The sequence below is a fragment of the Guillardia theta genome (genome assembly GCF_000315625.1).
Source record: "Guillardia theta CCMP2712 unplaced genomic scaffold GUITHscaffold_275, whole genome shotgun sequence".
Taxonomy (NCBI): Eukaryota; class Cryptophyceae; order Pyrenomonadales; family Geminigeraceae; genus Guillardia; species Guillardia theta.
Window position 1 is genome coordinate 33,279 of NW_005434401.1, and position 14,536 is coordinate 47,814.

General features: G+C 52.1%; 6 protein-coding genes across 6 annotated transcripts; 3 read left to right on the forward strand and 3 right to left on the reverse strand.

Moving 5' to 3' along the window:
• Positions 1 to 916: 916 nt before the first annotated feature.
• Positions 917 to 2,053, reverse strand: GUITHDRAFT_122027 (hypothetical protein; the record flags this gene model as incomplete). The annotated part of the gene is made up of 7 exons (XM_005818706.1): positions 917 to 977; positions 1,030 to 1,133; positions 1,179 to 1,256; positions 1,311 to 1,365; positions 1,415 to 1,452; positions 1,497 to 1,576; positions 2,005 to 2,053. The coding sequence occupies 7 exons, from the start codon at positions 2,051 to 2,053 to the stop codon at positions 917 to 919; spliced, it is 465 nt and encodes a 154-aa protein (XP_005818763.1).
• A 1,089-nt stretch (positions 2,054 to 3,142) lies between these two features.
• On the reverse strand, positions 3,143 to 3,574 carry GUITHDRAFT_122028 (hypothetical protein; the record flags this gene model as incomplete). The annotated part of the gene is made up of 1 exon (XM_005818707.1): positions 3,143 to 3,574. The coding sequence occupies one exon, from the start codon at positions 3,572 to 3,574 to the stop codon at positions 3,143 to 3,145; it is 432 nt and encodes a 143-aa protein (XP_005818764.1).
• Positions 3,575 to 6,564: 2,990 nt separating this feature from the next.
• GUITHDRAFT_149075 (hypothetical protein) lies at positions 6,565 to 7,802 on the reverse strand (the record flags this gene model as incomplete). Its single annotated transcript, XM_005818708.1, has 2 exons — positions 6,565 to 6,603; positions 6,657 to 7,802. The coding sequence occupies 2 exons, from the start codon at positions 7,800 to 7,802 to the stop codon at positions 6,565 to 6,567; spliced, it is 1,185 nt and encodes a 394-aa protein (XP_005818765.1).
• A 1,398-nt stretch (positions 7,803 to 9,200) lies between these two features.
• On the forward strand, positions 9,201 to 10,277 carry GUITHDRAFT_122030 (hypothetical protein; the record flags this gene model as incomplete). The annotated part of the gene is made up of 1 exon (XM_005818709.1): positions 9,201 to 10,277. One exon carries the CDS (start codon positions 9,201 to 9,203, stop codon positions 10,275 to 10,277), a length of 1,077 nt encoding a protein of 358 aa, XP_005818766.1.
• Positions 10,278 to 11,219: 942 nt separating this feature from the next.
• Positions 11,220 to 11,896, forward strand: GUITHDRAFT_122031 (hypothetical protein; the record flags this gene model as incomplete). The annotated part of the gene is made up of 6 exons (XM_005818710.1): positions 11,220 to 11,303; positions 11,355 to 11,404; positions 11,456 to 11,515; positions 11,564 to 11,614; positions 11,664 to 11,745; positions 11,801 to 11,896. 6 exons carry the CDS (start codon positions 11,220 to 11,222, stop codon positions 11,894 to 11,896), a joined length of 423 nt encoding a protein of 140 aa, XP_005818767.1.
• Positions 11,897 to 13,100: 1,204 nt separating this feature from the next.
• GUITHDRAFT_149077 (hypothetical protein) lies at positions 13,101 to 14,499 on the forward strand (the record flags this gene model as incomplete). Its single annotated transcript, XM_005818711.1, has 7 exons — positions 13,101 to 13,279; positions 13,383 to 13,480; positions 13,548 to 13,640; positions 13,853 to 13,880; positions 13,985 to 14,107; positions 14,153 to 14,289; positions 14,447 to 14,499. Coding segments are annotated over 7 exons (711 nt in total), but the record flags the coding sequence as incomplete, so codon positions are not given.
• Positions 14,500 to 14,536: the final 37 nt, after the last annotated feature.

Genomic DNA, 14,536 nt, shown 5'->3' on the forward strand with positions numbered 1-14,536 from the left:
ACTACTACCACGACACACACTCCCACCCCCCACCCCCCCGCCCCCCTCCCTCTTCTTCCTAGTCCCTTTCTCTTCCCCTTTCTCCTCCCCTGCGTCTGCTTCACTTCCGTCCTCCTCCTCCCCTCCCCTTCTCACCACGACAGGAGAAATTCCGAACGATCGCATCTGAGACAAGGAGTCAATAGCAGGACGTAGTCGCATGCTCACCGCACCCATCAAACTCTCCGAGCTTCGTCCTGTTCAATCCTCCAACGCGGCGAAGCTCTGCACCCCAAGGCAGAGTTGCCTGCTCGAACCCTGCTCAGCCAAGGCGCAAACTCTGCCTCCGATCTACCTGCGACGGGTCTGCCAGTTTCCCGGTAGACATCTCCATGCAATATCCATTCTGACGTGTGCGGGGAGGGAACATCGGAGTGAAGTCAAGGAGGAGGAGGAGAAGGAGGGAAAAGGAGAAATCCAGGAAGAAGAAACAGAAATGCGGACAAGGCAGAAAAGGAGAGTCAGAAGATAAGGTGGGGGAAAGCGAAGAGAACAAAATCATTACCCCGCTGGCATCGAAGGGGAGTAGTCTGAGAAGGAGCGGGCAGTTGACTCCGATCTTGCGAGAAAAAAGATGAGGAGGAGAACATTTTTGTCGGGCCTGATCACCTCAAAGGAGATGTTGGGAAGTGGGGGCAGAAATTGCACCTGCGAGGGAGGAGAACCAATCAAGACGGGGGAACAGCAGCGGATAGAAAGGAGAGCGCATGTCTTACAACAGGTGCTATCACGTGAATCTGGAAACACAAGCTCTGTGAACCATGTCATGCTCAGTCGCTATAAGTGCATCCTTGCACCGTTGCGGAGTTGTTGCTGTCCGTTGCCTGGAAACAAACTGCAACCCAAGAAAGGTACGTCAGCGCACTGTCTTCTCAAATCAGTTGACTCTGCCTTGATAGCTCAATCCCTCCTGCCCTGCCCTGGGAGTGAACTGAACCCTGTTCGAACATCGCTCACATCTTACAGACTCTGACCAGTCGTTTCTCTCACCTCCTCATCGTGTACCATTGGACAAGCGTCGCGTTCAACGAGTAGTCCATGACGTAGCTGGCCAGGTAAGTCACCTCTGAAATTTGACAGCCGTTGGGCAGCCCCTGCCACGTACATCACTCCAGCAGAAGCAGAACAGGAGCTCTTACCGCCACGTTCAACACTACCATCGAAGTGTTCGACGCAGCTGTTAAGTTGTTTGTTGCTGATACATTGAGGTCCAGCGCCTATCCAACCATGACACGTCAATTGGTCTGAAGACACCTGAGCCTTTACCAGACCTGTCCTACCACGATGCTGTACTCTTTCTTCGCTGCGCAACTCTGATAGCGGCACCTGAAGGCTTTTCAGCTCGTTGAGAGACTTGAGCATAAATGCTCCATACCATGAGCTAGTGTCCGTCCCATCACCGACGAAAAGAACCTTCTGGAAGTTAGAGGTCGAACAATCTAATACGAACGGAGTACATGTGCAATGGCTGGCTGAAGCACCACCAGCAAACAGACAACCCACGCAAACATGGGGTTGAGACGCATGAGAAACGATCCTGATGCTCAACTGTGAGCTGTAAGAGCAAGGTCGCGTCCTTCTGCTCTCCTTGCAGCTCCTCCTGCTTCTTCAAGGCTCCTCCTTGACCCCTCCTCGATCTTCTCACCTCGAATTTCCTGACAGTCACACTGAGACGAGCAAGTTGAGCTATTGACAAGTCTTCATCTCCTGACTTGTAGAGTCAATCAGTCTGAAAGTTTTCCTTCTACGTTCCTTCCCTCTCATCCTCCTCCTCCTTGCTCCCCTCCTGCCCTCCTGCCCTCCTGCCCTCCTGCCCTCCTGCCCTCCTGCCCTCCTGCCCTCCTCATTCGTCCCTTCCCCATATCTTCGTCCTCCCCCTCCTCTTTCTGACCCCTCTACTCCTGCATATCCAACCGTTTGTCAATTTGGCCTGTGAGGGGACGAGGGCAATGCAGGATTGAATACCCTGGAATGATGCGCTCAGGAGGCGGTGTATGGGGACCCTGGCTTTCATCGTTTGCGTGCTCGCCTGTTTCGGCAGTATCGCTCTCGTATGGGTCTTGCCGTCCTCCTCGCAGGGGCCTTGCGCTACTGCTCTTTGTCCTGATCCTTGTTCCCCTGCTTGTCGTGCATGCCGTCGCTTACGTGGTTGGAGTGCCGGTTTTCGCTGCCTCCTTCGTTTCCTAGTATTTTATTGAGGCGGGTTTGTTGGCTCTATCCTCCCCCTCCTTTGTTTGCTTCGGTTTGTCCTTCTTTTTCAGTCAAATAAAGGAATGGCATGATGCCGGCGGCAGGTCAAAGGAGGAACACCCGCTGGAAGAGCCGCCATCCTCTTCATCCTGCTCCTGCTGCTCCTGCCGCTCCTGCCGCTCCTGCCGCTCCTGCTCCCGATCCTGCTCCTGCTCCTCTCGCTCCTTCTTCTGAGCTTGCTTCCCACGCTCCTTCTGCTCCACTTGTTTATACCCTGCCTTCATGTATGACTCTGTCGCGCTTCTCGGCGAGATTTCAAACAGACACCATAGTCTTGTTTCGTCTCACATCCTCCTCCGATTTAGCGCAGAGCTCAGAAATGTACCAGGATGCTACTGAGAGCAGTGTTGCGGGGAGTTGTGTGGTATGGTAGCCATGTTGGAGACGGAATGAAACAGCGAGTGAGGGAACAGAGTTAGAGAGTATGCAGAGACCTTCAGGGGGTAGAGGACAAGCATGAAAGACTGTTTTGACATCTTATAGCGATTTTCAATAAGATTGTCTGGTCCCCAGAGCCACACAGTTGAGTACCACCAGCAACGCGCAGGTAGTAGTGACATACGGTACTCCTAGCGTTGTTGCCAGCTGACAGCAGCAAGTGTCTTGTAGAGCTTCATGGTACAAAGAAAATTCATTAAAATAAATTTGTTGATGGGTACCTCGCTGGGGTTGAAAAACGCCCCTCTCTAATGCAGCACGGGCAGTGGAGGAACGTAGGAGGAGTCTTCGAAGCTGAAACGTATAATACAGCACTCTCATTCATGTGAATAAGAGGGAGAGAGCAAGAATAATCACTTCACTCGCTTCGCACCGTCGATGCGGAAAAAGGGATTGGGCGCAGCAAAATCCTGGATTACAGAATCAAATACTCGGAGCCATCTGAAGCCTGATCGCTGCTCCCGATGACCGTGGACTTCACGTGATAATTGTCATCAACGCATTGCTTCCTTGAGTTGATGCACCGATGACACGGCCTGCCGTCCTCGCACTTCTGCTTCTTCATCCTGCAGCCGACGCAGGCTTGCCTGCTGTACTTCATTGGCCTTCCGCCCCTCTTTCGCCTTGGAGGTCTTGACGCGATCTGAGCAATTTCTTGGCTTGCTGCAGGAAGAAAACCTGACGTGCTGTCCTCGAGCTGAAAGACGTTGAAGGACTCTTGACACTCGTTGAAGCTCAGCGGCTCCTGTTCAAAGAAGGACAGGAGGTCGTTTGGGTTCAAGTCGATGAGCGCGATGGCGTCGTCGAGGGAGAGGACCGGAGAGTTCATTGGTTCGCTGTTCATCATGGCCGAACAGTGGAGGAGGTCAAGGAAGCAGCACGTGGAGCGAGGGAGGAAGGGGGAGGATAGACAGAGGAGGGGAATATAGGGAATTCGGTACTGCGTGTCGGGGGAGAGGGGGCTTCCGAAACGGTGCGATTTCAAGGCTGAATGACTAGTCTATCCCGCGGCACGCAGTACCGGGTCAGACCGGCGAAGGAGGCACAAGGGCAGCGGCTGCAGGGTGCTAGTAGGAACTACGGTAGACTCTGCTGCTGCCCAATGTCCAAACCCTATGAAAACTCCTGAGGCTGGCCGGTCTGATCATCGGTCTGGCACGGTCGTGAGGGTTCCGAGCCTGTCCGGTCCGACCGTCTGTAGTATCCACATTTGCTATATGACTTATGATATCCAACTTGAGCCGTCAAGGGCCCGCCGCACCGAGCTCAGGCCGTGAAGTTGAAAGTTGGACAGTGCCGCCGCTGGGGCTGCGTGATCGGCTGCCCGGAAGTGACAGGAAGCGACGGTTCGGTACTGTCACACGCAGTGCGGGGCACGGCGTACCGAACTCGGAAACTCACTTTCGTTTACTTAAAGTTAAGTTTTACACGTTTGGAAGTTCACGGTTGTGCCGGACGGTGGCGGCCGCGCACCGCCCGGTCAACCCGGTCAACAGGCACGCGGCCTGCGTACTGACCGAGGCTGAATTCCGAGTTCATTCCGAAGTTCCACTTTACTGACCTCCGAGCCTGAGTGGCTTCTTTACTCAAAGTTAAGTTAAAAATCAGTACGGGGACAGTGGCTAGCCTGTAGCCTGAATTCCGAGTCCGAGTTTACTCAATCGGCCACCGTGACGGCCGCGTGAGTCTGCCGGGCGGCCGTCCGACGGGACTGAACTTAACTTTGAGTAAACTGACTGAGCCGCTACCACACGCCCCCCGGGCCCCGGGCCGTTTGTCCTTACAAAGTTTACTCAAAGGTAAGTTAAAATAAAGTAGTACAAGGTGTTCCTCTGACACGAAGTACCGGGCGCCAATAGCCCCGCTTTTCGCAAAAAGTCTTTTTAGTGGTCACTGCACGGAGCTCCTTTCAGTGGTCACTTATTGCCACCCCCACCCTCCGAACCGTATGGGAAAACCACGGGTCCGAGTGCCGCTTTTACAAGTTAGGGCACGTTCAGTACGCGTAAAGGTACACTTTACAATTACTAGTAGGAGGCTGGTAAACAATGAACTTGTGCCGCTACAGACTGAAGTTTTGAGAGGCTAGGATGAAGTTTTGAGAGGCTTGTCAACATTCCCCCGCCTAAGGTTCACTTCTGGGGCTCTTACAGCCCCGGACCTGTCGGAACTTTGTATGGGGTACATGAACTTTGGAGGGGATTTCGGAACTATTGAGAGGCCAACGGAACATTATTAGCCTTACTGGCCCCGTCGTAAACTTGTAATCCGTTTACTTCCGAGCACTTTCTACCTAAATGTGTTCACTTTTATCCTAATTTCTACAACTTCGGATCTAAAATCAATAAATATTGCTACTTTCAGGTTATTGTACCAGTTCGGCAGTTGCCGTAAAAAAAAGGACAAAAATCCCGTCTCCACCGGCCGTCTTCCATCCTCCGTACCCTCCCACACACACCCGCACTCTCTTCATACCTGTCCTTACCCTCTTCTCTTCCAATCACCCTGTAGATAGAACTCGATCGCACTTTCTGTCGACGTTGGTCAAAATACTAACCAGCCAGCACTCCTTGTCTTCTTATCCTGTCATCCTATGGTTTCACTCCCCATGATTTGGGAAACCATTGATTTCCTCGAGCAACCTTCCATCCTTCCTATTGACGAAGCCATAGCTCAGATCGAAGTAAATCACGACGATCTCCTGGCCTTTATGCAGCAGGAGGCAACAAATCTCGACCAGCAGGCACCCCTCTGTCTCCTTTCGGGACCTATTGTTTCCAAGCCACGGCTAAAGTCAAGGGGGAGGCCGATGAAGTACAGCAGGCAAGCTTGCGTCGGCTGCAGGATGAAGAAGCAGAAGTGCGAGGATGGCAGGCCGTGTCATCGGTGCATCAACTCGTTGAAGCAATGCCAAGATCAGTGAGTGAGAGTGAGTGAGAAAGTACCCGAGATGGAGACAAGAAGCATCTGAAATAAGATTTAAACCTAGCACATACATCACTTAACAGCAAATGCTCTGAAACAACAATTGCGCTGTTTGTGCATTCAGTAAATAGCGCAATAGTTCATGCATACATAAATTAATGAATAGAAGGCATAAAGGGAAGGTTTGATCAGAGATCTTGATGGAAATGCTCAGTTGTACAAAAATGAATCATAAGTGCTCTGACTTTATCTCCTCCTTGTTACTCTGTCACTTGAAATCACAACACAAGCTCCGTTCACGTTTGTTCGTAAACAGCGTGAATACTCGTGTGAGCATTATTATTGTGTCACATCTCAACGCCTTGCGAGCAAAAGTCTGCACAGAAAGCTCAAGGCTCCGCCGCTGACTGATAGCACCTGGAGCCAGATGTGTCCATGGAATGAGGTGAACTGAGAAAATGTATAGACGGCATTGATTGAATTCGCGTTCAAAGATAATGGGCATTCCGTGGAGTGAAAAGGAATCTTGATCAAGCAGTGGCAAGTGGCAAATCAACATTTAATTGCTAGGTAATTTTTCTGACCCTCCATATCCCTGTACATTCCCGCTACATCTCTTCTTTCCTTTTTTCTCCTCCCTGATAGGATACCATCTAAACTCTTACTTGCATCACCGCAAGAACTTCATTCAGAAGCATCATACAACCGCGGATGAACTTCATTCAGAAGCATCATACAACCCGCGGATGAACTTCATTCAGAAGCTTCATACAACCCGCGGATCAGACAGACAGCAAGAAAAATGCTGCAGCCATTCCCACTTAGCAGGATGCGAAGATGGCAGAAACCAAGCGACATGCTTCCTATCAGCTTGTTTGCTTGCCGACTAGGGATCTGAGCTCGGCGAGTCTTTCAAGAGCTCTTGATCCGGATGACATACCCCAGGTATTCCTGAAAGGCCCTTATCAGTAACACTCCAGCAATTCTCAGCTCCATTCTGTCACCTGGTCCGGCTCGTAATATGCGAAGAGCTCGTGCAAACTCGGGTTGCAATGGAGAAGTTGCGAGGAGAACTCGAAGCCTCTGCGCTCCAGTTTCTCCTTGAAGGATACCGTCCCCTTGCGATGCTTCAGTGGCGTGATGATGACAACGTTTCCTCCTCTTGGCAGCGCGTATGGCAGTACCCCCAAGATCAGGTCGGCCATTTCTTCCTCATAGATGATGTCTGCAGCTACCACAGAGCTGAACCCTTGAGCCTTCAGCAGCTTGCTCACGCGTGGCTTCGCCACCTCAGCCCAGTCCAGATCCAGCACCTTGCACGTCCTCTCAACCTGATTCACTTCCACATTCTCCTGCATCCTCGCCAACAGCGCGGGTTCCCTGTCACTCACTACCACCTTGTGTCCCTGTTTGGCTAAGGCAATCCCGACGACTCCCAGCCCAGCTCCCAGCTCCAAGATGGGTCCTTCTCCTAGCAGAAGCGCTCCAGCTATCGAAGAGAGCCATCGGATCAGAAGGAGCGAGCTTGCCCATATCCTCCCGCCTGTCAGGTGAGCCCCTCCAAAGTCGAACGAGCTCATCTTCTTCTCTACCCCGTAGATCTTCAGCTTGCTCAGCTTCTCCTTGGGATTCCTCACCCACACTTCGTAGAGCGCGGCCCAGCCCGACCAGTTGCTCACGCTCTCCCCGTAGCCGTTTGGATCTATATGCTCGTAGCACAACTGCTCGATTCGCGAGATGCACGCCCGGTCTTCGTCGGAGGGCTTGACGCCGACATCGAGAGGAAGCTCCTTGTATCGGTTGAGGTGATGGCAAGCCTCCTCCGACACACTCACCAAGGCGTCCAGGTACTTGAGGATTGCGCTCTGAATCTCACCTTCCTCATTCCTCCTGAGCGACTCTACGAGACTGATCGCAAGCCCGCAAGAGGTCAGGTGAGATGCTTGTTCCGCCTCCAGAGGCCATGGCAGATCTCTTGGCTCAAAGCAAGGATTGATCGTCACGTCTGTCCGAAGCTCATCTGCTTTGCCGGCCTCAATCACCACGACCCTCACTCCATGCTTTGTCGGTGGCTGGACAGTACTAGGATGGCGAACGTGCTTGAGCCATTCAGTTGGCGACTTTTCCCACTTTCCTCGCAAGAGAACCATAACAAGATATAACCAGTCAAAGCATTGCTTGACACATGATTCTGCAATGGCATGTTAAACGTATCACATTACATACAAAGCCACGAGGCATCTGTTAGTATCGTCTAGACAACCATCAAGATCGATTCAAGGAGGCAAAGGAACCGATCACTGATGACATGATATCGCAGTGATGCTCTAGCATATTAGAGATTCTGGACTTCTTGTGTCTCATCGAGACTAACCAATCAATACAAGCAAATTAGCTGTCTGTCGTGTTCATGGCTTGATTTCCTGTAAGCAGTCTTGTGCATACTATTCTCCACTTTCATCGATCTAGTGAGTATCTGATTTCATCTCCTTTCTTCTCTTCATCTCATCTCTGTTCCTAGTTTCGTTTGATTTTCTCTCCTTCCTCTCTCCTCGTCCTCCCCAGAACAACGTGCCGCATGCTTTCCATAAGATTGCGATCTGAAGTTTTACAGGGGTGGGTGCTCAAAGATCATATAGTAACACCCCTACCTTTAATAGTTCAAAGTAGGGGTGTATTTTTATCTGGACCGGTACTCCTTCCCGACTGGGGGAGCAGACTGGGGGAGCAATTCTCAATCAGTGGTATTGAATCCTGAAAATACTTTCATAACTATAGAGATAATTTCAAATATGAGACATAAGTTCGGTGGAATAGTTTTGAAATTGTGCTATGATAGGAAAGCTTGGTTAGGGGGCACATTTTCCTATGACCATCCTAGGGCTAACTGAGACTTTCTGTGACCGGGTCGGTGAGTGGACTCCGATCCGGCCCGCGTCACTGAACTATAAGTATTTTTAAAATTTTGTACCACACTGAGGTTCCTAGCCCCCCCCCTATGACTTTCCTAACCCTTATGCAAGTAGACCCTCAGGTCTTACCAGGATAATTCCCCCTACTAATTTCATGGTATGCTAGGGCCGTAGGATCCTATGTCCCCCTAGGTCCCGGCCATGGCTGGGTGCACATGCTAGGCAGTGGAGATGGCAGGGAGCTTAACTAGTTCGTTGCATGCGCAAGTCATGATGTTCCTCGCCATGCTGTCTATAATTGTTTCCTGCCTCCTCACTGCCTCGCCTGACTGATGTACTGCTCGTCTTGACCCATCTGACATGGTTGTAAGCCACGGTTGTAATAGCTCCATATTTCCCCATAACGTAGATGCTGAACAAAGAGCAAAATTCATAACTTCTCTTCCTATTCAATTTTCCTGATACTCTGGTTACTTTCTTTCCTCATAATCTTGAGAGACAGGAGGCTGATCACAGCGTGAGCTCGTTTGCAAGTCTGATAGTCTTGTTGCAGGTTTGAATGGAGAAATCTTGATTCCCTCTTCGTCTTTGTTCGGCATGCATTGAAGCTGCCTGAAGGAGCAACTCGCACACGCGATGATCGACGACGTCGACGATTGGATTTCTAACATGAGCGAGGCCCTGGAGAATTTTGACTCTCTGGACAATGAACACCACAAGGCAGAGTCGGCACATGTCTCACCTGACCACGCGTCCAAGAATCAGGTTGAGACTGTCTTCCTCAGGAGGTTCTGCGAAGTGATCGAGTCTTGCGACTCCTTGGTGCCTGATCTGGAGATCAAGGGATACTGCGTCTTGGACGATGCGTTCCAGCCGGAATTCCTCCGACACATCGTTGACGAGATCGACATGCTCCGGGACTGCTGCACGATGGAGGCTTCGCCCAACATGCTCAAGGGGAGGGATGGGGAGGACTTGGTCTTGATCAAGGAGGGTGTGCTGGAGAAGAGCATCGTGGTTCAGGACGAGCTGATCATGGGGGAGGGGGCGTTGAGCTTCATTCCAAACCTCAGACGCCTCTGCGAGTGCAGGTCACAGATGGTGTCGGTGCTGCAGTCAAAGGGGGGCATCCTCTCCAACGTAACAGCTCTGGATCAAGCAAAGGTGACTTACATCAGCAAGAATGGCGCCTTTCCTGTACATGTCGACGCGCACCCTGTTTATGATCGCATGCTCACCATCACGCTCTATCTGAACGAAGGATACCAGGATGAAGATGCCGGAGAGTTGCGCTTATTCCCTTTGCCATACCAGCCATTTGATGTGAAACCCAAGTTTGGACGGATCGTTTTGTTCTCTTCCATTCACATGTACCATAGAGTCATGCCCAGTCAAGGGGAAGGCAGATACACCCTGGCTCTGTGGTTCACTGGAACAGACAATTCGTTTCCCAAGTGCTGCTTCGATCCTACAGATCCTCGTTCAGAAGGTTTTGAGCAGCACGTCTTTGCAAACCGAGACTCTCTTCCTTTTCTGGTCTATTATGAAGAATGCAAGAGATCGATCTTGGAGTCTTTTGACGGCAACGACCAGGACAAGCTTGAAAGCGCCCTGGCAGCTTTTGAGAAGAAAGTTGAGGACTACAAAAGAAGGCTTGGCGACTCTCTGTTGAAGCAGCTTGAAGAGTTTCCACTCTTGCACAAATTGGGATGAACTTGGGGGTCACGGTCGATGGGGCAAGTTGCGTATTTGTGATAATATTCTTTTCTTAGATACTCAAGTTACAATGACATGACCGTACTGTATGGTCTGCCTGAACGTACACGTCCGCGCCCGGCGATCGGAAGCCTGTGAGCCCTGCGGCCCCGGGCGCCGCCGCGGCGCGCGCCGGGCCCGGCCGGGCGTCCCCCCGATCGGACGGTCCCGCGGTTTCTGCAGTGCGGAACTGCGGCAAGCCCGCCACCGTGACTCTGAGAGCACTGCACTGCCACCGCAAGATCAACGGTTCTCAGTCTCCGACCCGCGCCCGCCGGTCCACCGTGGCACCGGGCCGGCCCGGGACCGGGCTGCCCGGCGCCGGTTCAGCCACAGTGGCACTGAGTGCTATCAAAGTTTACTCAACTTTACCTCTATCACCGAGAACTCCCCGAGGTTGCCGTCGTTGTACCCCGCATCCGTTCCCTCCCCTCCCCCCCCCCCCCCCTCCTGCTCCTGTACTGCTACTCCTCCTTCCCTCCTCCTCGTGCTGAATCCCCCCGAAAGCCCTCTTCTCTGTCAATACTCCAGATCAAATCCGTCCATAAGGTGTGCTTTGCCTCAACCACCCTTCACTCATGACTCTTCTTGCTCCTCATCTTCTTATCGCAATGCACACTTCTATAAGCGCTCTCCTCTACTTCATCATCATCATCGTTGCATGACACTTCTCTCTCTGCACTTCCTTCTGGAAGGGGACAAATAGTCGATTGTTTCACTCCCGACCGATCCCTCCCCCTCGCACCCCATCCGTTCAAATCTCTTGCTTTGAGCGGGTCCTCCCTCCTTCCCTCTCCTTCTAGCAGCATCTTCCAGGTAGTCCGGCTGACAGTCATATTACAGCTCTGTCTCCCTACACACAGCAACCTAAGTCCTGTCCCTTTCCTTCTTGGCCGATACATGCCAACTCAGCACTACCCCGTCCCCAAGTTTTACGCATCGGGGACAGGGAGAGATCTGTACCTTGATCCAAGGAATGGCCAGGTGAAACATTTCGACAGAAGTCTCCAACTCCCTCTCATGTTACATATACAGGGCTCGCAGGACGACGGAGCGCTCAAACGAGCTCATCGCCGGACCATCCGGTACTTGTGGAGCGACTTGCGATAAGAGCTCTCTCGTGACATTGTGAGCAGCTTCAGGGACTTTGACAGCGACGCTGAAGTCAGCCTGCGATGGTGGAGTCATCTGCCAGCGTAAGTAGTCGAGGAGCAACAAGCTGGTTTTTCTTGATCAACATCCAGGGGAGGAGAATTCAAGTCAAGAATTCAGAGGGAGCGTGCTATGGCGAGCAGGTGGAGGAGGTGCGGCTTCATTGTGTGGTTGACATGCTACCTCCACCAGGCTCTCTTCGATCCATCCCGGCTCCAAGTCTAAGTCGAGGACAAGGCTAACTTCTAGTTTGAACCTAACCATGGAAGAAAGGGTACGACATACCTCTCTTTCCCACACGTTCAGCCGTCTTCTGATCCTGTTGAAAGCTGGCCCTCGAGAAGTTCAATCCGTTCAGCCCTCATCAAAGAACGATCAGAGATTTCTCGGTGCTTGCTGCTTCGCTTGTAACCCGACCCAGTTAGCTGTCCTGACCACCTGAACTCTCAGGCACTTTATGGCAAAGACAGGAATCCAAACAGGTTTGAACCAAGTCGCATGCTTGCGCATGGTGGATTCACGAGTATAATCTTATGAATGCCATGATGATGTCAATAAACGCCTCCCGGCACTCTAGTCCAGACTGAGACTGAACAACTTCTGCCGGTCGGCCATGTTCAGTTACGGTCAGTGTGACTGGGCTGAGCCCGGGGGAGCAGTCCGACAGTGCCCCCCATCCCCCCGGACTCGGAGCCGGGGGCGCCTGCGTTGCACGGACCGGCGGCCCGGGCCGCCGACGTGACTCTGAATCAGCAGTGCCGCATGATTCCGTTTGCCGCAGTGCTGAGCCTCCGAGAGTCAGTCACACGGTGACGGTCACCGGTGCTATGTGACACCCGGCACATAGGGGCACCAGACGGGGTTGCCCCCGTCAACTCCGGGAGTCCGTCCGGCGTCAGTCTACCCGCGGCCCCCGCGATTGGCCGGGCCGGCGGCGGGAGCCGCCCCGGGAACGTTGTTCTTTATTGACTCAGAAAAAGAAGGCCCCGGCAAACCGGAGTGAAACGGGAAACTGAGGGGGAGGATAAAGCCTACAACCCCGCCTCAAGAAAACACTAGGAAACGAAGGAGGCAGCGAAAACTGCTACTCCAACCACGCAAGCGACGGCATGCACGACAAGCAGGGGAACAAGGATCGGGGGGACAGTTCGGCGATCCGAACTTCTCCGGAACGAGAACTTTCACTCGCTACTTTGATATTCGGGCTTGACTCAGAGAATTTCCAATAGGTCTTGATAAGACAGCAATGTTTGACTAAGTGATTTTGTTCCTGCCTTTTATAAAATGGGAAATGCGGCCAGAGTTCTTTTAGACAAGAATGCTGCTGCTGCTGCTGCTGTCGCTGCTGTTGCTGTTGTTGCTGCTGTTCTTCCTCCTCTACTTTCTCCTGCTCCTGCTCCTGCTCCTGCTCCTGCTCCTGCTCCTGCTCCTGCTCCTGCTCCTGCTCCTGCTCCTGCTCCTGCTCCTGATCTCCAGAAGTTCGATCTGAGAAGGCTCCTCCTCTACCGACCGAGAAGCCATCGAACATAGCGTACAGTAAAGGAAGTAGACGAGTTGAACAGTAGATAGAACCAGCCTGTCACAGGTAGGATCATTCCCTACTTTCGTTCTGACTATGTACCTCCGCAGATGCAACTTCTCTCGCTTTCTCTTTCGCTTTCTTGCTCTCTTACCATCGTGTTGGCCCTGGTCGGGCTGGTCCAGTGCCAGTCAATCGATCCGGGCAGAGCAGAGAAGTTCTTCCATGAAGGGCACGCGTTACATTCTAGGGCCAACAGCCATGCTGATGCTGCTGCGTTTGAAGGCAAGTGAGCGAGCGGGAAAGGAGCATGAACAGATGAATAATCTCCTGTCTTCACTCCTCTTGTTCCTGCTTGCGCTTCTTATTCCAGTCTGATCCTCATGTTTGAGGACAGAAGCGATTATCAACTACAAGCAAGCGCTTGATAGCATGGGAGGACAACATGCGGCGACACAGTATTACCTTGGAACATGTCAGCTCGATTCAGGTGAGAAGGTCTCATCCTGCATTGATCGCTGTAGCTCATTCAGTGCTTCTGAGATGATTCGGATCAGGAAAGTTTGAAGAAGGCGTGAAGAACGTAGCTGCTGCATTGAAAGCTGAGCCAGACACGTTTGGTCCTGAGGCATTCCAAAGGCTCACAGCAGGTCTGATTTTCATGGTTGAGCCCTGTGCAAGTTCGACAAAATTGTAGAGGTTCAAACACAACAGTAGATGCTCTCTGGATGTGATTTTGAAGTGTTGGAATGATAGGGCAATGATTTGTAATCATGTCTTCCGCATGTTTAGATGTTGAGATGATTCTATTTGTTGGGTTTGCGTTGTGTCGTGATTCAGTAGTGACTGTTTCATTTGTCAGGTCAACAATCTGTCGACATGATATGCAGGTTGATCCATGTTCAACCGCCTCATCCCTGATTGCATTGCGGGTGATCGTGAACAGAGAGGCATCAGAACAACCTCCCTCATCTGCAGACGACCGGCTAGTCAGACAGGAGCCTCGTGCCCTAGTCACGGCATGGGACGACGTGTTTGATCGCGGCTTCCTGCCCACTCTGACAGCTGCTGCAACTGCATTGCAAAGAGAACAGCATAAGGAGAACGCCCCTCGGACGTGAGCAACTGATCTCCTCCTCCTACTTCTGCTCATGTCTTGCAGGCTATGGTTCCCTGCTGAAGACATCTTGAAGGTCGGACGGAAGTTCGAAGAGCCGAATGAGAGGGTTCAAGCGATGAAAGAGCATCCATTACATGTCGCCGTGTATCACCTGTACAAACTCCTCTCTCAGACAGAAGGTGCGATGGGACTTGACGAGCACAACAGAGAGAGAGAGGAGGAGCCGGCAGAGGACGGGAAGGCAGATGGAGAAGGAGAGGGAGGAGAGGGAGGAGAGAAGAGAGAGGAGTGGGGAGGAAGGCTGAGAGCCACAAGGCGTGTAACGGGCGTGTTTAGATTCAAACCGGGAGATTCCTGGAGGGGCTGCGAGTTGTGGGTACGGAGGCGAGGTGGGTCTTGTTCCTGCTGCTGCTGCTGCTGCTGCTG